Source organism: Sminthopsis crassicaudata, chromosome 2 (assembly GCF_048593235.1).
Source record: "Sminthopsis crassicaudata isolate SCR6 chromosome 2, ASM4859323v1, whole genome shotgun sequence".
Classification (NCBI taxonomy): Eukaryota; Metazoa; Chordata; class Mammalia; order Dasyuromorphia; family Dasyuridae; genus Sminthopsis; species Sminthopsis crassicaudata.
In genome coordinates this window covers 353,482,600-353,503,604 of record NC_133618.1, presented here as the reverse complement: position 1 = coordinate 353,503,604, position 21,005 = coordinate 353,482,600, and the positions used below count along the sequence as shown (strand labels likewise).

General features: G+C 34.9%; 1 protein-coding gene across 2 annotated transcripts in view; it reads right to left on the bottom strand.

The window, feature by feature from the left end:
* BRF1 (BRF1 general transcription factor IIIB subunit) overlaps positions 1 to 21,005 on the bottom strand; it is a 180,255-nt gene that overhangs the window by 135,757 nt on the left and 23,493 nt on the right. For both annotated transcript variants that reach the window (XM_074290807.1, XM_074290808.1), the window contains exons 2-3: positions 14,197 to 14,277; positions 8,561 to 8,734 (exon numbers count right to left, since the gene is read on the bottom strand). In XM_074290807.1, the coding sequence (XP_074146908.1) occupies positions 8,561 to 8,734; positions 14,197 to 14,277 (255 nt within the window). The remainder of the gene's footprint in view (positions 1 to 8,560; positions 8,735 to 14,196; positions 14,278 to 21,005) is intronic.

Sequence of the window (21,005 nt, the reverse complement as noted above, 5' to 3'; positions counted from 1 at the left end):
TGATGGAAGTGGTTATCTTCAACAATGAGAGGATCCAAATCAGTCCTAATTAATCAGTAATGACTAGAACCAGCTATGCACCCAGCGGAAAAACACTGGGAAATGAGTATGGACCACAACATAGCAATTACACTCTGTTATTGTTTGCTTGCATTTTTGTTTTTCTTCCCAGATTATTTTTACCTTTTTTCTAAATCTGATTTTCTTGTGCAACAAGACAACTGTACACACATATTGTAATTAACATATACTTTAACATATTTAAAATGTATGGGACTACCTGCCATCTAGGGGAGGGAGTGGAGGGAAAGAGGGGAAAAGTTGGAACAGAAGTTTTTGCAAGGGTCAATGTTGAAAAATTACCCATGCATATGTTTTGTCAATAAAAAAAAAAAAACTATATTAAAAATTTTTTAAAAATGTTTTAAATTATCACTGATTAAAGAAACATAAATTAAAACAATTCTGAAGTACCACCTCAAACCTCTCAGATTGGCTAATATATAAAATGAAAATGATAAATGTTGGAGGGGATGTGAGAAGAGTAGGATACATATACTATCAGAGTTGTGAATTGACCAACTACTCTGGGGACAATTTGGAACTATGACCAAAGGGCTATAAAAACTTGCATACCTTTTGATCTAGCAATACTACTGCTATGGTGGTATCCCAAAAAGATCATTAAAAAAAGGAAAATGAAACTTACAAGTAAAAAAAAAAGAAATTTATATAGCAGTTCTCTTTTGTAGTGGCAAAGAAATGGAATATTATGGTGTTATAATAAAAAATAAGCAAGAAAATTTAAGAAAAACCTAAACTTATATGAAGTGATGCAAAAACAAATGAACAGAACCAGGAAAACCCTGTACATAGTAAAAGCAACATTGTGAGATGATCAATTATGATCGAGTTAAACTCTTTTTAGATTATCCACAATTTTAAGATTTATTACAGAAAATGCTATCCACATTTATTTTTCATGAACTTTTCCCCCCATTTATTCTGTTTCTTCTCTTACAAAATGGCTAATATGGAAATATGTTTTACAGGATTAAACATATATAAATTATATCAAATTGTTTACCATTTTGGAGAGGGAGAAAGGAATAGAGGGAAGAGGGAATGGAGCAAGGAAGAAAATTTGGAACTAAATTTTGTAGAAAAAAAATGAACATGTTTTTACGTGTAACTGGAAAAAGGCCATAAAAAAGAAAAGAAAAATATAGGCATATGATAAAAAAAAAAAATAAATAAACCATTTTTTTAAAATCTTTTAAAAAAACAAATTTTGGAAAGTATGGTCCATATCTGTGCTTGAAATAACGTAACAAAATTGACAGAAATTACACATGTATTATATATTACTTTGTTTTCACCATTTGTTGATGATCTATAAACTCATACTTTAGATTACAAAGAATGATAATGGCAGAAAGCCTATCTTTTCCAAATATTGGAACCTATTCCCCAAGTCTAGCACACAACTTTGTACATGTAAAGTACTTTATAAATATGTTTCCCATGTACACTTCAATTCATACAAAGTTAACTTCATACTTAAAACATATGAATAGTTTAAAAAATTTATTGTGAAAATATTTTGAATTTTAATTAAATTATAATTTTAAAAAATTTAAATTACTGATGTTTCATCATTAAAAGCATTTTTTTTTAAATTACTGGCATGTTTTATTACCCCAATTTTGTTACTCTTGTAACAAAATAAAATAACTAAGCACTAAGCAATACTATCTATAAAGTGACCACATTGGAATATTAGCTATTTATATCAGCTCTCCAACTGTCTATGTAAAAAAAACAAAAACCAAATATGATATCTCAATCTCTCTCTTTTTGCTCTTCTCTATTTTAAAAAAGAAAAACTAATTTCCTGGGATTTTTTTTTTAGGGGGAAAAAAAATCAAAAAGAAAAAGATCTTATTCTGTTAGGATTACTAAGTGAGAACTGAGGTTGTCTGGACAGTGACAAGGTGAGAATTCAGGTTTTCTGGACAATTACAAGGTGAGAACTCAGGTTGACTTGATAGAGGGGGCAAGCTCATTGGCTGGGGTGGTTCTTCCCAGAAGCCCTTGCATTATCCCACGCCCATTCTCTGGGAGAATAAAAGAGAGGACTCTCAGAGAAAGAAGAAGACTCTGAATTGCATCAGGCCTGACGGGGCTCTCTGCAGGAAGGGAAGTCACTTCTTTGGACAAGAGTTAACAGCAACTGCCTGGAGACAACGGTTCGTTACAGGAAGAAGAATCTGTCGGAGAGATTTGAGTAGAAGACACAGCAGATCTCTTCCCAAGAGAGATCCAGCAGCTTCTGGAGACAACAGCACGCTACATTATTCTACAACTTAAATTGAATTTCTAAAATCATGGATGGTCATTGTAACTGACCACAGGTGTTATCTGAAGTTGCTTGTCTTTACCATGTCACTGTTACCAAAAAACTGTTCTCCTAGTTCTGCTCACCATCAATTTATATATAAATATCTTCAAAACTGTTTGTTTTTTATAATAGTGATATTAGATTATAAAGTGTTCTCCTGGAACAAAAGTTCAAAAGTTCAAAAATATCAAAGGAATTAATGAAAAAAAAATTATAAAAACAGTAGCCTAATAGTACCAGACCTAAAATTCTATTATAAAGCAGCAAACATCAAAAACATATGATACTGGCTAAGAAATAAAGTAGTGAATCAATGGAATAGGTTAGATATACATGACACAATAATCAATGTTTATGGTCATCTAGTACTTGATAAACCCCAAAACTCCAGCTTCTGGGATAAGAATTCACCTGGGAAAACTGGAAATAATATTTGAGAAACCTGGCATAGGCCTACATCTCACAAAATAAGGTCAAAATGGGTGCATGACTTAGCTACAAGCAAATTAATAGAGCAAGAGATAGTTTAACTATTAGATCTTGGAGAAGAGAAGAATTTATGGCTAAAATAGAACTAGAGAACATTATGAAATACAAAATGGACAACTTTGATTAAATTAAATTAAAACAAACAAACCAACAAAGTCAACATAGCCAAGATTAGAAGAGAAGTACAAAGCTGGGAAAAAAATTTTACAGTCAATATTTCTAATAAAGGCCTCATTTCTAAAATATATAAAGAACTGTGTCAAATTTGTAAGGATACAAGTCATTCCCCAATTGATAAATCGTCAAAGGATATGAACAGACAATTTTTAGATAAAGAAATTAAGGCCATTTACAAACATATGAAAAAATGTTTTAAGTCACTATCGATTAAAGAAATGCAAATTAAAACAACTCTAAGGTATTACTTCACACCTTTCAGATTGGTTAAGACGACAGGAAAAGATAATGATAAATATTAGAGGGGATACAGGAAAGCTAATGCATTGTTGGTGGAGTTGTGAAATGATCTAACCATTCTAGAGAACAATTTGGAAATATGCCCAAAAGGCTATCAAACTGTGCACACTCTTTGATTCAGCAGTGCCACTATTTTGTCTATATCCCAAAGAAACCATAAAGGAAGGAAAAGGACCACATATGCAAAAATTTATCGTAGAGCTCTTTTTCAGATGGCAAAAACTATAAAGTGAGTAGATGCCCATCAATTAGGAATAGCTGAGTAAGTTATGGTATATAAAAATAATGGAATGATGATGAAAAAGCTGATTTTAGAAAGGCCTGGAAAGATTTCCACAAACTGATACTGAGCAAAACAAACAAAATTAAGAACACATTATACACACCAACAGCAAGATTATGTGATGATCAACTATGACAAATTTAGTTGTTCTCAGCAGCTAGGTGGCACAATGGATAGAGTACCAGCCCTGAAGTCAGGAGGACCTGAGTTCAAATCTGCCCTCAGACACTTAACACTTCCTGGCTGTGTGACACTGGGCAAGTCACAACCCCAATTACTTCAACGAAAAGAAAAAAAAGAGAAAAGGAAATTAAGACATGAGTATTTTTATAGGCAACAGAAGAAATAAGGAAAAATTGAAGATAAATGAAAGACAAATGAAAGACAAAAAATTGAAGATAAATGAAAGATAAATGATCACAAAGTAATCTGCTAAAGAAATCAAACTTGACAAGAAGGACCCTCTTCCTGTAAAATGGAAACTAATAGATAGTGGCAAAAGGTATCTCAGTGATGTGATATAAGGAGGATCATCATCAAATGGCATTATTTCAGTAAAATATGAGGCAAGATTTGAAGCTGAGAGGGATAAAAAGGTCTGGAAGGATTACTATAGTGAAGACAGTAAACTAATTATTAGGGGGCATTTATGTCATCTAGAAGGATTGCCTTGCAAGACCCAGTTAAGTTTATATAACATAAATTTGTAGTGGACCCAGTATACTAGCTTATTTTTTCACATTTGTTCAGAAACATACTGAAGGCGGTACATGGTTGAAGTGATCTGAGACCAAGATTAAACAGAGCAAGCATGACAATACAATGAAGGAGAAAAAGACAACAGTGTAGAGTTAAAATAATTCATCACAGAGTCAAGAGGAGTAAAAAAAGAGAGCATAAGGGATGATAACCTGGAAAACTGAGAAGTCAAGGATTAGAGGTCCTACTATGGACAAAGAACAAGGTTTTAAGGCTGTAAAGCAGAAAGATAGTTGAACTAACTGATGTAATAGAACTGTGTCCCCGATCTTTGTAGGCTTATCTGGCATGGGGAAATTCTAAAAAATGATCCCCACCCACATAAATCTCCTTTGGAAAAGCTACCTGGTTTCCCATGGTAATCTCCCACCTCCAATTAATCTATGAATCACTTTGGTCTGGGAAACAATCACCACCCTTATTGATTAACCCTTATTCTGCTCCCTAGCCTCAAACCATAGAAAGCTAAAAAACAAAAAACAAAAACAAAAACAAAAACAAAAAAAACTTTGCTAATTCCTATCTGGAACTGGCCCCTCTGGGAAGTTGTTTCTCAGTGTACTAAACCTTTTTTTTTTTTTTTTTTTGCCAAAACCCTTTCTTGAAAATCAGGACTGCGAATTCTTTTGCAAAAACCTTTGACAAGGCTCCATTACTGTTAGGGTATCTCTCATTCTTAATCTCTCAACACCTCAGCATAACTACAAATAGTAATTTAGGTTAGGAAATTTTAGTTTGAGAGCATGGAAGTGGTGCATTTTCTTTTTTTTGGTGATGGCAAGTGTATGACCATCTTTGTATAGGATTAAGGGGGAGCAAGAGGAGGAAGTCATATGAAATGAGGAAATTAAGAAACTGGGTAGTAGAGTACTTATAGGAGTATCAATATGTATATTCAAATCCCCTTCTATAAGAGCAGAAGATGGGGAAGAAAAGACTGCATCAGATCTTAAATTTGTTGAGAAAAAAAGGGGAAGCATCCTGGGGGTTAGTAGATAACAGCTACCAAAATTTTGATTGAATGGTAGAGAGACTGAGTAAACCTCAAAGGAGGTGAGGGGGAAATGGTAATGGGGAGCAAGTGAAAAGTCCAGCCAGAACTTGAGAGGGGAGGCCAAGAAAATCTGTCATCAGGAAGGATTTAGGCTTCAGTGACAGCCAAGTTTGTGGTCAATGAAGTATATATTCCAGAGAACACAGTTAGAAGTGATGGAAGTTTTGAAGTAGGACACTATTAGGGGAATAACGAGGGAATGAGCATAAGAGAATAAATAAAGAGGAATGAATAATGGGAGAGGAAATACAGGAAAGTGACTTTCTACAATATGATTTTTCTCTATTCGTAATCTTAAATAGGACAATAGAAGAAAACTGAGAGACCATCAAACTAATTGTTAACATTTTTGGTGCCATGAACCACACCCTTTTGAAGTCTGAGGAAATCTAAGAACCCCTTTACATAATGTTTTTAAATGCATACATTGTATTACAAAGGTAACCAACACTACCCAACAGTATAGTACAAATAATGATTAACTGACTGAAGTTATTAAAATATCTTATAAAACAAGTTCAACCAAGGTTAAGAATCTCCCTGAAAAGATTTAAATATGGAAACAGTGACCTAAAAAAATCTGAATAAATTATCCAAAGTCATTCTGCTAGCACTTGCTCAAGAGTCAGGATTTTAATCCACATCTTCTGTTTACAAATCTACTCTCTGCTTTATATAAAACATCAGCCACTGGAAGAATTCTAGGGAAAATAATATGCACACATTCTAGGTTACAGAAATTAATAGATTACAATTCTCCTTTTAGAAGTCTCAGACAACTAGACTTTTGTAGCGAGCTGTCGTCTCCAGAAGCTGCTGGATCGCTCTCTGGGAAGAGATCTGCTGTGTCTACTCAAATCTTTCAGACAGATTCTTCTTCCTGTAGTGAACCGTTGTCTCCAGGTAGTTGTTGTTAACTCTTGTCCAGAGAAGTGACTTCCCTTCCTGCAGAGAGCTGCGTCAAGCAAGATGTAATGCAGAGTCTTCTTCTATCTCTGGGTGTCCTCTCTTTTATCCTCCCAGAGAATGGGCGTGGGATAATGCAAGGGCTTCTGGGAAGAACCACTTCAGCCAATGAGCTTGCTCCTTCTTTCAAGTCAACCTGAGTTCTCACCTTGTAATTGTCCAGACAACCTGAATTCTCACCTGTGGCTCCCCCTTTCTTTTGTTTTTGGAGGAGTGTCTTAATATCTCTGTTTCTTCTCTCTACTATTGCCTGCCCTTGAGGATTAAAGGGTATGCCCGTGGTATGTAAAATCTTATACTGTGCACAAAAGTGTGTAAAATGTTTGGACGTATATGCAGGTCCATTGTCTGTTTTTATTGCTTGTGGCACACCCATAATTGCAAATGCTTGGATAAGGAATTCAGTGACCACTCGGGCTGTCTCTTTTGCTGCTGGCATTGCAAATGTGAATCCTGAAAAGGTGTCTACCACGACATGAATAAAAGATAGACGACCAAAAGATTTATAGTGGGTCACATCCATTTGCCAGATTTCATTGGGTCTCAAACCACGAGGATTCTTCCCTGGAGGGAGTGTAGGAGCATGGAAAGGAAGACAAGCTGTACAGCTTTTTACTATGCTCCTAGCTTCCTCTCTTGTGATTCCAAATTGTAAACGTAAAGCTCGAGCAGCCTGATGATATTTAGAATGAGATTCTTGTGCTTCCTGAAATAAAGGACTACTGGCTAACATGGTTAGAAGGTTATCTGACTTTGAATTTCCATCAAAAATGGGACCTGGAAGTCCACTATGTGAGTGGACATGCAAGATATAAATCTTGCCTGGATGTTTTCTCACTTGCTCTTGAAGTTCCTTAAAGAGCTGATAAATATTGGAGGCTGCAAATTTTATTTGGGCTGTGGCAATTCTTTGTACTACACCTACTGAATAGGCTGAATCAGTAATTATATTTACGTCTCCTGGGTAATAAGTAAGAGCTAGCATGATAGCAAATAATTCATTCTGTTGAGTGGACTGAAAAGGAGTCTTGACTACTCTCTTTATGGTTAAATCATGAGAGTATACAGCACAAATATTTTCTTTGGAGGTATCTGTAAAGATTGTTGGTCCTTTAAGAGGAACCTTAGAAACCTTTTCTTCAAAAATCCATCGCCAATTATGTAGTAGCTGGGTAATCTTTAATGGAGATCCATGTGCAAAATTTGGAGCAGTGGCCAATAAAATTTGCCATTCTGGGATGGTCTCACAGCATACATTAATTTGTGCGTTAGTATAGAATGTGTATATTTTTTCAGGACTTATTCCAGATAATTGTGTTACTCTCTTAATAGCCTTTATTAAAATCCTAGCCACAAGCACTGGGTAAGGTGTAAGGCTTTGTTCTGGTTGTGCTGGGAGGTTCACCCACTCAATCACTCTGTCTCCTTGATGAAGGACTGCTGTGGGTGCCTCTTTTGTAGCAAAAACTGATATTTCCAAGGGTTTTTGAGTGACTCTTTCAACCACATTGGATAAAGCCAGTTCAACTTCTCTCAAAGCCTCTTGTGCTTCTTTTGTAAGCTGGCGTGGTGAATTTAAAGCACTGTCTCCCCTTAAAATGTCATATAGAGGTTGTAGTTGATTGGTAGTTAAGCCTAACACTGGACGCATCCATTGGATATCTCCTATTAATTTTTGAAAGTCATTTAAGGTGTTCAACTTCTCTGTTCTTAAAGAAAGCTTTTGTACTGTGAGTGTCTTAGGATATACTTCCTAATATACTTATATACTTATACTTATATATATATACTTATATATAATATACTTATATACTTAGGATAGACTTTCATATTCATAATTATACATATTTCATTGAAATACTATATCAAATTCAGAATCATAGAATCTCAAAATTCTAGAACTGGAAGGAATTTCAAAAGTTATTATATCTAAACCATAAGTAAATAGGAATTTCCTATAAGACAATAAGTAGTCATTCAATCTCTGCTAGAGGGGAAAATATGAAACCTGAGATTCAATTTTCATTTAAGGATTAAAAAAAGGAATTTCAATCGGTATCTTTGATATTTGGAGAAAAGTTACTAAAAAATTAAAAATAAGAAAAGTATTATTTTGAAGTGGAAAGGATACGAGGTGTTCCTTCAGTGCGACAAACCAAGTACAGACATGCAGCAATGACATGTGCCATTTTTCTTCCACGTGTAAGATGCTTGCTCACAGCCATCTTGAAGAAGTTAAATGCTGTATCAAGGCAATGTTGATTTAGTTGTAACTGATTTCCTAAGTGATGAATCTGACGTTTGCCTAGAAAATAATTTTTAAAAATTACAAAATTACAAAACATTTTGTACCTAATTCCTCACAATTTTATTGAGAAAGCATAAGACTTTGTATCAATTTAATTTCAAAGAAGATGAGACCAACCCAACAATTAAGGTCTAAGAATAAAACATATCTTCTAAATTTAGGTAAAATTTTACAAGTTTATGTCAAATCATATTTTAACAATGAGTGCAAAGGGTATTTGCAATGTTCTATACTCATACTTCTCTACTTCTTGAAAGAAAGAAAATGCTTTTTGTGACCTTTTAATTGATCATGGCTTGCTCACTTTACTTACAGAGCACTGAGTTTTCCAGTTTTTGTTTTTCTTTCCATTTTACATAGGCCTGTTTTGAATGCTGTTTTGCTACTTCTTATTATTTCACTTTGCATAAGTTCATCTATTATTCATGCTTTTCTGAATTTTCCTACAGTAGAATAATGTTACATTTGTGTCAACAATTAGATTATTGTTAACATAATTTAATTAGTCATTCTCCCAATGATCTACTTTATTTCTATTGTTGTCCAGTCATTCAATTGTGTCTGATTCTTCATAGAAGTCATAGAAGTCATTCCAAGGCCTCTCCATTATTTTGCAAAGTCTATTCAAATAAATGTCTGTTGTTTCTATGATACTATTTCTCAATCTCATCTTCTGCCAACCTCTTTTTCTTTTGCCTTAAATCTTTCCTAACACAAGGAAGGGTCTTCCCTCCCTCCCCTCCTGTCTTATTATGTGATTAAAGAAGTTCAGTATTTGAACTTTCAAAGAACAGTTTAAATTAATTTCTTGAAGAATTGACTGATTTGGGGACAGCTAGGTGGCGCAATGGATAGAGCATCAGCCTTGAATTCAGGAGGACCTGAGTTCAAATCTGGTCTCAGACACTTAACACTTCCTAGCTGTGTGACCCTGGGCAAGTCATTTAACCCCAGCCTCAGGGAAAAAAAAAAAAAAAAAAAAAAGAACTGACTGATTTGATCTCCTTACTGTCCAAGGAACCTCAAAAGTCTTCTTCAGCAACACAACTTGAACATGTCAATTTTGTGGTACTCAACTTTATTTACAATCCAATTCTCAAAACTATAAACTACTATTGAAAAAAAAAAACAAAACAAAAAACATAGCTTTGACTATATATAAGACCTGCGTCAGCAAAGAGATGTTTCTTCTTTTTAGCATGCTATCCACATCTGCCATAGCTCCAAATAGTACACATCTTAATTTCATGGCTGTAGTCATTATCTGCAGTGGTCTTTAAGTCCAAGAATATAAAATCTGACACTATTTTTATTTCTTCTCCCTCTACTTGCCAGGAAGTGAAGGGATCAGTTGTTAAGTAGTTTTTTTGATGTTTAGTTTCACCCTTATCAAGAGGGTCTTCACTTTCTGCCATCTGGAGGATATCACCTACATGTCTGAGATTGTTAATATTTCTCCTAGAAATCTTAATTCAGCTTCTGATTCATTGAACTGGGTCTTGATGAATTCTGCATGTAAGTTAATTAAATAAGATGACAATATACAACCTTGTCATAATCATTATTGCTAAGTGTTGCTTCTTGTTCTACATATAGCTTCCTCAGGAGACAATAAGATGATTTAATAATCCCATCTCTTTGAAAACTAGCCACACTTTATTGTGATGCACAGAAATGAGGCTATGGATATTTTAGTATGTATCAGAGCTTTTTTTCTGTCTTTGATCCTCTGATCTCCTCAGGATGAATATACACACATGTATGTACTTACATATATATACATATGTATGTGTGTATACACACACACATATATCACTTGGAGTATTCTTTTTGCTACCTTTAAAAATAATAATAACTTATCTTTGACAAAGAGAACATCTAATTCAGTTCTAATTGATCAATGATGGACAGAATCTGCTACACCCAGAGAAGGAACACTGGGAAATGAATGTGGACTACTTGCATTTTTGTTTTTCTTCCCAGATTATTTTTACCTTCTGGATCCAATTCTTCTTGTGCAACAAGAGAACTGTACTGTTCTACACACATATATTGTATCACAGATATTGTATGTAGGTTATACTATAACATATTTAACATGTATAAGACTACCTGCCATCTAGGGGAGGGGGTGGAAGGAGGGAAGGGAAAAGTCAGAACAGAAGTGCAAGGGATAATGCTATAAATAATTACCCATGTATATGTTCTGTCAAAAAAATAATAAAAAAAATCACAATTTCAAATTATTTTACAGAACAATTAGATCAAATAACAGCTATTTCTAATATTCTTTAGTGGGCCTATCTTTCTGTAACTCTTCTAACATTATTTTCTTCACTATAATCTCTAAACCCTCCACACCTCCTTAGTATTGCCCCAGGCTAGTTATACTCTTCTCAAATTTATGATGAATCTATATTATCTTTTACTCTCAAATCTCTTTTATTTTTGTTCCATCTCAACTAACATATTGTCAAGCCCTAGTCCTGCATTACTCTAACCATCCATCTCCTTCTCTTCTTATGAAGGAAGAAGTCAAGAAATACTAATAAATAGGTCTACTACAAATGAATATATTACCTAATGTTAAACTGAAAGGCAATCTTTCCAGTTCTCTTTAATTGACTTTCTACTCTACTCACCCCAAAAGCAGTTTCAAATCTCTTTTTCCATCTTCAAACTTCCCATGACACCATCATCTATTTTTTGAAAAGTTTCTCCTTTTTCTCAATTCACATCCCTATAAGACCATCTCCAACTACCTCTTCTTACAATCTACCCTCTGAAAAAGAGGTGGTCCATCTTGCCAAGACCAGCAGCCTTTTAATGAACCTTATATACTTTGCTTTTTATCTTGTCTAGCAGATTTACCAATCTGGCTTCCAAATTCATCATTCAATTGAAATTACTTTCTCCAAAATTACTAACCATCTTCTAATTACACAATCTAATGGCTATTCTTCAATCCTCATTCCTTTAGGTCCTTCTGCAGGATCTGACACAGTGGTCTACTTCTTTCTGGAAACTCTGTTTTCTAGTTGTTGAGGTTTTTTTTTGTTTTGTTTTGACATCCCAGTCTCCTTCTTTTCCTATTATGACCTGTTTAACCTCTTCTTCTATATCCCTTTGTTGAAGTTTTATATTTTCTATGTCATTTCCAAGGCCCTCTTCTTTTTCCTCCTTTATACTCTTTTACTTGACTTCATCAATTCCTCTATGTTCAATTATCATCTCCATTAGGCAAAGGTCTACATATCTGATCCAAGTGGCTTTCCTGAGTTCCAATCTTGCATCACCAACTGCCTGACATTTGCACAGAAAATCTGAATAGGTATCTTAAGCTAATTAAATCCAAAACAAAACTTACTATCTTTCCCTTTTCCAAACCTTCCATATTTGTGTCAAAAGCACTAATATTTTTTTTCAACCCTTGTGTTGACTCCTCAGTTACAAAAATTCTCATGTATTCAATAGCTCTCCTATGCCCCCTTTTTTCCACTCACATAGACACTATCTTAATTTAGGTCTTCATTATTTTCAAAGGTATTCTTAATTGGTCTCCTTGGATCAATTCTCTTCTAATGCATTCCCCACAAAGTCACTAAAGTGATTTTCCTAAAGAACAGGTCTGACTATGTCATGTACTTACTCAATAAACCACAATGCCTTCATATTACTTCTAAAACTAAATAGAAAAGACTTTATTTAGTACATAAAGCTCTTTAAAACTTGGCCCACTCTATTTATTTTATTACATATGGTTCCTCCTATTACATGCATTCCATGGCTCAACCATACTGGCCGATTGACTACCACTCACATATTCTTCTTCATCTCTCATTCATTGGCTTTCCCTAATGCCTTCTTCATTTAACACTTCTAAAGATTCCTGGCTTCAAGATTCACCTAAAATACTATCTTCTTCAAGTAGGCTTTTCTGGGGACTACAGCTTTGAGAACCTTCCTTCAAAGGTTATTTTTCGTGCATGTGATACATATCTATCTATATACATTTTATTTCTTCCACTAAAATGTAAGATATGAATGGAATTGTTTTTACTTTTTCTTTGCATTTACAGTACTTAGCATATTTATCTTATTGTTGATTTTGAGCAATCTTTCAAATAGTTATTCAAAGTGTGTAATTCTTCTTTTGAGAATTGTTTGTCCATATGCACTCACTGCTTATTCATTTGTGAATAACTTTTGGTATATATATTTTAGTTCTTTGTGTAGTTTGGATAATGGACCCTTTGGGATAAAGATTTTGTGTCCATCAATTCTTCTTCCTTATCCTAGTTGCACTGATTTTATATTTTTTTTAATTGATTTTGCTTTAAAAAGCAAAAGCTTTTTAATCTCATGTAACTGAAATTGTTTTGTGATTACATCTTTCTGTTCTTTAAATTAACAATCTCCCTAGCCATAAAAAGATACCTGATCTATTTGTAGGGATTTTTATGGTATAACCTTTAATATTAAAGTCACATATCTGCTTTGTATTTATTATGCTATGTAAAAAGCATTTATTAAGCACTTACCAAATACTGTGCTGAGCAATGAGGATGCAAATAAAAATACAAGCAAAGATACTCCCTGACCTTAAGGAATTTATTTTTTAATAGGAAGAGACATAAGTGGTCTAAAATTCATTTCTTCCAAACCACTTTGCACCTTACCTAATAGCATTTGCTAAAAATGAGGTTCCTTCCCAGAAAACATTTTGCTCCCAAGTTATCAAACATCAGAAACAGTGAATTCACTTGTTCCCAATTCTTCCTTTTTAAATCTGTTCTACTGATCCTTTTTTTTTTTTAAATCTTTTTAGACCATAAATGCTTTAAAATAGGTCCAGAATATTATACTCCATTCCTACTATATTTTATTAACTTCCTAAAACTCCAGATCTTGTTATTCTTCCAAATTATTTTATTATTATTTTCTATCCCTATGAAGTATTTCTTTGGCAATATGATTAGAACAGCACTAAATCTATTCATTTGTTTCGATAGTACAGTTAGACGGATTCAGGATTGGTTGAACAACCAATACAAAAGAATAATCATCAACGGTTTCATGTCAAGTCTAAAAGACATCTCTGTTCTGCACTATGTATCTCATGGAATTCTTATGAAGAAAAAAAAAAGCATTTTGTAAGCTAATTAATTATATTATCTAAAATTTAAGCAAATGCAAATTTTAAAAGGTTCAAATAGCTTAGGGCATACCTTTTCAGAAATATAACATATGTGCAACAATGGGCATCCCTTAATTATTCCAGTGAAAATTATTTTTAGAAGTAATTCATATTTACCAACATATTAGGTCAATTGTCCACATTTTGCTACTATCAAAAACAATATTTCTTTTCTATTAGCACATATAATTATGAGCTCACTCAACTAGAGTATCTGAATATTAATACAAATCTAGCACCCATATTCAACAGGAATAAGTACCATTCTGAAGAGTCTGAGCTCTGGATTCCTTTCCCAGGTTTACATGGAAGCTTCCTCCTACTGATGGAATTTTGCCTGCACCTATAAACATAAAAATTAGAAGAAATTATTGAAGACATAAGATATTCTGTAATTCCAGTGCTATAATTTTTCCATCATATATTGCCTAATATTCTCTTTAACTACAAATAAAAAGTTGTTGTTCTATCATCTAGTTGTATCTTTGTGACCTTATTTGGAGTTTTATTGGCAAAGATATCAGAGTGGTTTACCATTTCCTTGCTCCAGCTCATTTTATAGACAGAGAAACAGGGTAAATTGACTTCTCCTGGATCACATTACTAGAAAGTATCTGAGGCCAGATTTGAACTCAAAAAGACACATTTTTCTGCCTCCAAAAGTAAAGGTAAAATAAAAGGTAGTTTTTTAAGTCAGCTACCAAATAATCCAGATTACTCCAGGTACTATAAATAAACTCAGTTAACTAAAAAGTGAATTTCCCCCATTCTCAAAAAAGCCTACTTGAGACAACTGCTAGGAAATTATCGTCATTATAGTCATTCAGAGTTAGAGGTAAAGCCTTAACTTTCAATATTCTTTCTACAACATGCTATCTGCTTAATATATACATATACACACAGAGAGACACACATAACTCTTAAAATACTAGTGTTTCTAAAAGACTCTAAGTCCATCCCTCACCCTCTATTCTTTAAATATTTAGAAGGCATTTGTACACAAAATAAAATGCAGACTTTTCACTCTACAATTGAAGGTTGACAATAGAGTCCCTATCTTTTTAGCTTCTTCTTGAACCATTGAGCCCCTTAATTAAATCCCTCTAATCTAATCAAAGTGGTTTAAACATAGTTCCTAGAATTTTAAATTTAATCATAGGACAGCAGGATTTGAGTTGTAAGACAGAACCTTATACATCATCTATATCAGATGTCAGATACCTAAGGGATACCTATGTAGACAACCCACCTATAAAAATCAAAGCTCAAGAATTAAATAAAAATGTAACAGGCAGATGTTTAATAAAATATACAAAATATAACAAAACATACATAATGTTAATTTGTGGTTTTCTAAGTTAATACATAGTCCACAGGCATCTGTTTCTATTTGACTTTGATACAACTAATCTAGGCCATAATTCAAATTTTTACAAATGAAAAATATGCATGGATATTAAATCATTTACCCATGTCATATAGATTTTTGTTTAGTCCTTTTCTGTTGTAAGTAATTCTTCATGACCCCTTCTGGGGTTTTCTTGGCAAGGATACTAGAGTAGTTTGTCATTTCCTTCTCCAGCTCATTTTACAAGATGAAGAAACAGAGGCAAACAGGTTGTTCAGCCAGGGTCAAAAGGTTAATAAGAGGTCAGATTTGAATTAGAAAGAGTCTTCTTGACTTTAGGCCTAGAACTTTATCTACTGTACCACTGAGATGCTCCCAAAACATTGCATGTAACAAAAATTAATGGGTTTAATCCTTCATTGTTAGTCATTTCAGTTATGTCCTACTCTTTGTGAGTCACAAGGATTTTCTTGGCAACGGGGGAGCTGTGAGAGGCTCAAAAAGTTTGGAAAAGTCACTGTGGTTCAATGGAATATTAATATCAATTTAGGGACAAGATGGTGGAGAGAACACACACATCTATCTAAGCTCTCCCTTACCCTCAGACTACTTTTTTATGAAACAGCCTCAGAATTAGTGCTTGACTCTCAAAACCTGTAATGTTCTATTGTCTCCAGAAACTGCCTATTGCTCTCTGGGAGGAGATCTGCTGTCTCAACTCAATCTCCTGGCCAAACTCTTCTTCTTGTAGAGAGCCGTCCCAATTCTGGCCTAGAGAAGACTCCTCCAAAAGTATGGGATTGCTGGACTTGCGAATCCACAAGACGTATTCTCCTTGACCCAATCCAGAACTGACTTTCCAGACTCTAACTTCTTTTATCCTCCCAGAGAATGGGTGTGGAATAACTCAGGGGCTTTTGGGAAAAATACTTCAACCAATGAACTTGCTCCTCTTAAACATGTAAGCTCCTCCCCAGAAGTTCAAAGGGGTAAAACTCCCCTTAAAGACCAGAACCAAAAAGTGTGGACTAGAGAATTGTTAAGTACCGACCTAGCACTTAGTAAGAACCTAACATCTCCCCCTTTCTTTTGATTTAGAACATAGGGTGGTCATGATCTTGAAACATAAATCCATTAATATGGGAGGTATTACACATAATTACATAAATTACATAAGCACATAGTAACATAATACATGCCAGAAGTATGTAACAAATAACATAATCAAATAATCATAAGTTGAGAATTTATAAATGTATATAAGTCCATTAGTCTCATCTTGTGTTAGAAAATCCAATGATTCTGGCTGATTTTAAAGTTCTTTAACAGTCTTTTTATTACCCATGCTCTTTCAGTGTCAGATATTTCTTAGATTTTTCTCCTTTGTTTTGAGGACTTTCTCTTTTTCTGTCTCTCTCTGATGGACAAGGCTCTCTCTGATGACTTGTTGGCACCCATCTGATTCCTTCTCCATCTGAAGAAATACAAGCAAACCCCCTCCCCCAGGCAGTTAACCTGGTCCCTTCCATTCACCACTTTCTGCGTCTCTCCACATCACCTGGCAATTATCTAAGGACAGTGGAGCTGCTTGCACTGGACACTGCCTTTCTGGTGGGTTATAAAACCTGTCTGCTGGAGCCAGTGCATCTTTGTCAAAAATTAGAAAATTAATGATACAGAGAACTAAATTTAGAAGTTCCCTAGGGTTACCTGTGGCTGCCCCTTTCTTTTGTTTTTGGAGGAATGAAATATCTCTGTTTCTTCTCTCTATTATTGCCTGACCTTGCGGATTAAAAGGTATTCCAGTAGTGTGTAAAATCTTATACTGCACATAAAAGTGTGTAAAATGTTTAGAAGAATATGGAGGTCCATTATCTGTTTTTATTTCTTGTGGCACACCCATAATTGCAAATGCTTGGATAAGGAATTCAGTGACCACTCAGTCTGTCTCTTTTGCTGTTGGCACTGCAAAAGTGAATCCTGAAAAGGTATCTATCACCACGTGGATAAAAGACAGACGACCAAAAGATTTATAATGGGTCACATCCATTTGCCAGATTTCATTGGGTCTCAAACCACGAGGATTCTTCCCTGGAGGGAGTGTAGGAGCGTGGAAAGGAAGGCAAGCTGTACAGCTTTTTACTATGCTTCTAGCTCCTCTCTTGTTATTCCAAATTGTAAATGTAAAGCTTGAGCAGCTTGATGATATTTAGAATGAGATTCTTGTGCTTCCTGAAATAAAGGAGTACTGGCTAACATAGTTAAAACGCTATCTGCCTTTGAATTTCCATCTAAAATAGGACCTGGAAGTCCACTATGTGAGTGGACATGCAAGATATAAATCTTGCCTGGATGCTTTCTCACTTGCTCTTGAAGTTCCTTAAAGAGCTGATAAATATTAGAGGCTGCAAATTTTATTTGGGCTGTGGCAATTCTTTGTACTACACCTACTGAATAGGCTGAATCAGTAATTATATTTATAATTATAATTATATTTACGTCTCCTGAGTAATAAGTAAGAGCTAGAATGATAGCAAATAATTCATTCTGCTGAGGGTCCAGGGTTCAAGTCCCTATTTGGGCGCCAAATTGTGAAGGTCCAGGCTAGCTCCTCTGAAGGGCTCAGAATAAGTCCTTGTCAGGATAAGCAAAAGTCTTTGCCCCATGTTGGGCGCCAAATTATAATGTTCTGTTGTCTCCAGAAACTGCCTATTGCTCTCTGGGAGGAGATCTGCTGTCTCAACTCAATCTCCCGGCCAGACTCTTCTTCTTGCAGAGAACCGTCCCAACTCTGGCCTAGAGGAGACTCCTCCAAAAGTATGGGATTGCTGGACTTGCGAATCCACAGGACGTCTTCTCCTTGACTTTCCAGACTTTAACTTCTTCTTTTATCCTCCCAGAGAATGGGCATGGAATAACTCAGGGGCTTGTGGGAAAAATACTTCAACCAATGAACTTTCTCCTCTTAAATATCTAAGCTCCTCCCCACAAGTTCAAAGGGGTAAAACTTCCCTTAAAGATGGGAACCAAAAAGTGTGGACTAGAGAACTGTTAAGTACCAACTTAGCACTTAGTAAGAACTTTAGTAAAAACCCACAAATATTGGAAGTACAACGCATTACTAATAGAAGATAATCTCGAAATTCGCCATAAAAGATCTGTTTTGGCTTGCAGACAGGGACAACTAGGCCAGGCGTAGGCAAGTAGGTAGTAAGAGCATGGGAAACAGCTCATGCTGAGCACACCAGAAGAGGGTACAGTGTGATCTCAGCCCGTGGAAAATTTGGGGGAGAAATTTACCAGTGTCAGCTATTTTGCTTTGGCAGCAAACCAGGAGATCAGCAGAGAAGCCATAAACACAAAAGTAAAAACTATAACCCCAAAATGCTAGAGTCTCTCTGACCCTGGCCATAGCCACCCAGCACTGGGAGGGACTCTGCACCATCTTAGTGTGCAACCACTGATCTCAGTGTAGAAACTGTCCACAGTGTACACACTAATCCCATGGCAGAAACTGATCCCAGCACAGCCATTGCTGTCCCACTACTGCTTCACTGCTACTTCCTATTGTCTGTAGAGGAAGCTTGGTAACACCACACTGCCCCAAGCAGACTGCAGGTTTTTGTTTTGTTTTGACAAAATAAGTAAAAAAGCAAAGCTGGCTCTAATGATAGATAGCTTCTATACTGAAAGAGAGCAGATTTCAAATCCTGAGGAGACTACAAGCATATTGTCTCCAGATCAAGCCCCAAATAGTGATATAACCTGGTCCCCATCACACAAGGCTCTCAGAGAAGAAATTTAAAAGGCTCTTAAAAGAGAGCTAGAAGAAAAATGGGGAAAGGGAAGATTTGCAAAAGGGTCTGGATAAATCAGTGTTGCTCATTAAAATATAGAGTGGATAAAGAAATCAACTCCCTGAAAAACGGAATTAGTGAATTGGAAGAAAAAAAATAGCTCTCTAAAAAATAAAATTGGCAAAATGGAAAAAAATTCCATAGTACAAAACAACTTATTTAAAAACTCAATTAAGCAATTACAAAAACAAATAAAAAAACTAAATAAAGAAAATAATTCATTAAAAATCAGAATTAAACAAATGGAAATGAATGACTCAAGGAGACACCAAGAATCAGTTAAGCAAAGCAAAGCAAAACAAAACAACAACAAAAAAGAAAAAAAAATAGAAAAAATGTTAAATACCTAACATCAGACCCAGAAAATAGATCTAGGAGAGATAATCTGAAGATCATTGGACTTCCTGAAAATCATGATGAAAAAAGGGGTTAGACACCATTTTTCAGGAAATCATCAAAGAGAACTGCCCAGACCCAGATGTTATGGAAACAGAAGGTAAGATAGACAATGAAAGAATGCATCCATCACCTACTAAAAGAGATTCCAAAATCAAAACCCCAAGAAATATTGTGCCTAAATTGCAGAACTATCAGACCAAGGGAAAAATAGGTGAATTCCACCTATTTCTCATGAAAAAGCTTGAACTAAACAAAAAATTTGACCTCCAAATATAGGACTCAAAAGAAACATAAAAAGGTAAAAAGAAACCTTGGGTACTATATTTCTGTTATGAGTATGCATAAAGAATACAAGGCTTTACTGTTATAATATAAAAAAGAAACTAGAGGTGGAAAAGAAATTGTACCAGAAAAAAAGGAAAAGTGGAGGTACTATATCTGACTTAGAGGCAAAGGAAACCTATTATACCTGAGGGAAAGAAGGGAAGGGAATGAATATAGTGTGAATCTTACTCTCATCAGAACTGGCTCAAAGAGAAAATATTAGACAAATTTGATTTACACAGAAACTTCTCCCACCTCATTCAAAAGTGGGAGGGGAAAAGTGAAAAGGGAAGGAGAAAGCTAAATATAAGGGAATACAGAAATTGTAAGGGAAAGGCTTAAGAAAAGGGGAAGGACTCTAAGGGGGGAGAGAGATCCTAAAGAGGGAGGGCTGCATGAGGCAAATGATGCTCCCAAGTTTAATACTGGGGAGGGAGGAAAGGAAAGAGAAAAGCATAATCTGGGGTTAACAAGGTGGTAGAAAATATAGAATTAGTAATTATAATTATAAATGTGAATGGGGCAAACTCCTCCATAAAGCAGAGTTGAATAGCAAACTGGATTAAAAGTCAGAATCCTACAATATGTTGTTTCCATGAAACACACATGAAGCAAGGCGATACATACAGAGTAAAGGTAAAAAGCTAGAACATAATCTACTATGCTTCAGAGGAAGTCAAAAAAGCAGGGTGAATTCCACCTATTTCTGATGAAAAAGCTTGAACTAAACAAAAAATTTGACCTCCAAATATAGGACTCAAAAGAAACATAAAAAGGTAAAAAGAAACCTTGGGTACTATATTTCTGTTATGAGTATGCATAAAGAATACAAGGCTTTACTGTTATAATATAAAAAAGAAACTAGAGGTGGAAAAGAAATTGTACCAGAAAAAAAGGAAAAGTGGAGGTACTATATCTGATCTCAGATCAAGCAAAAGCAAAAATTGATCTCATTAAAAGAGATAAGGATGGAAACTATATCTTGCTAAAAGGGTAGCATACATAATAAAGCAATGTCAATATTAAACATATATGCGCCAAGTGGTGTAGCACCTAAATTCTTAAAGCAGAAGTTAAGAGAGCTGCAAGAAGAAACAGACAGCTATAACAGTGGGAGATTTCAACCTTGCACTCTCAGAATTA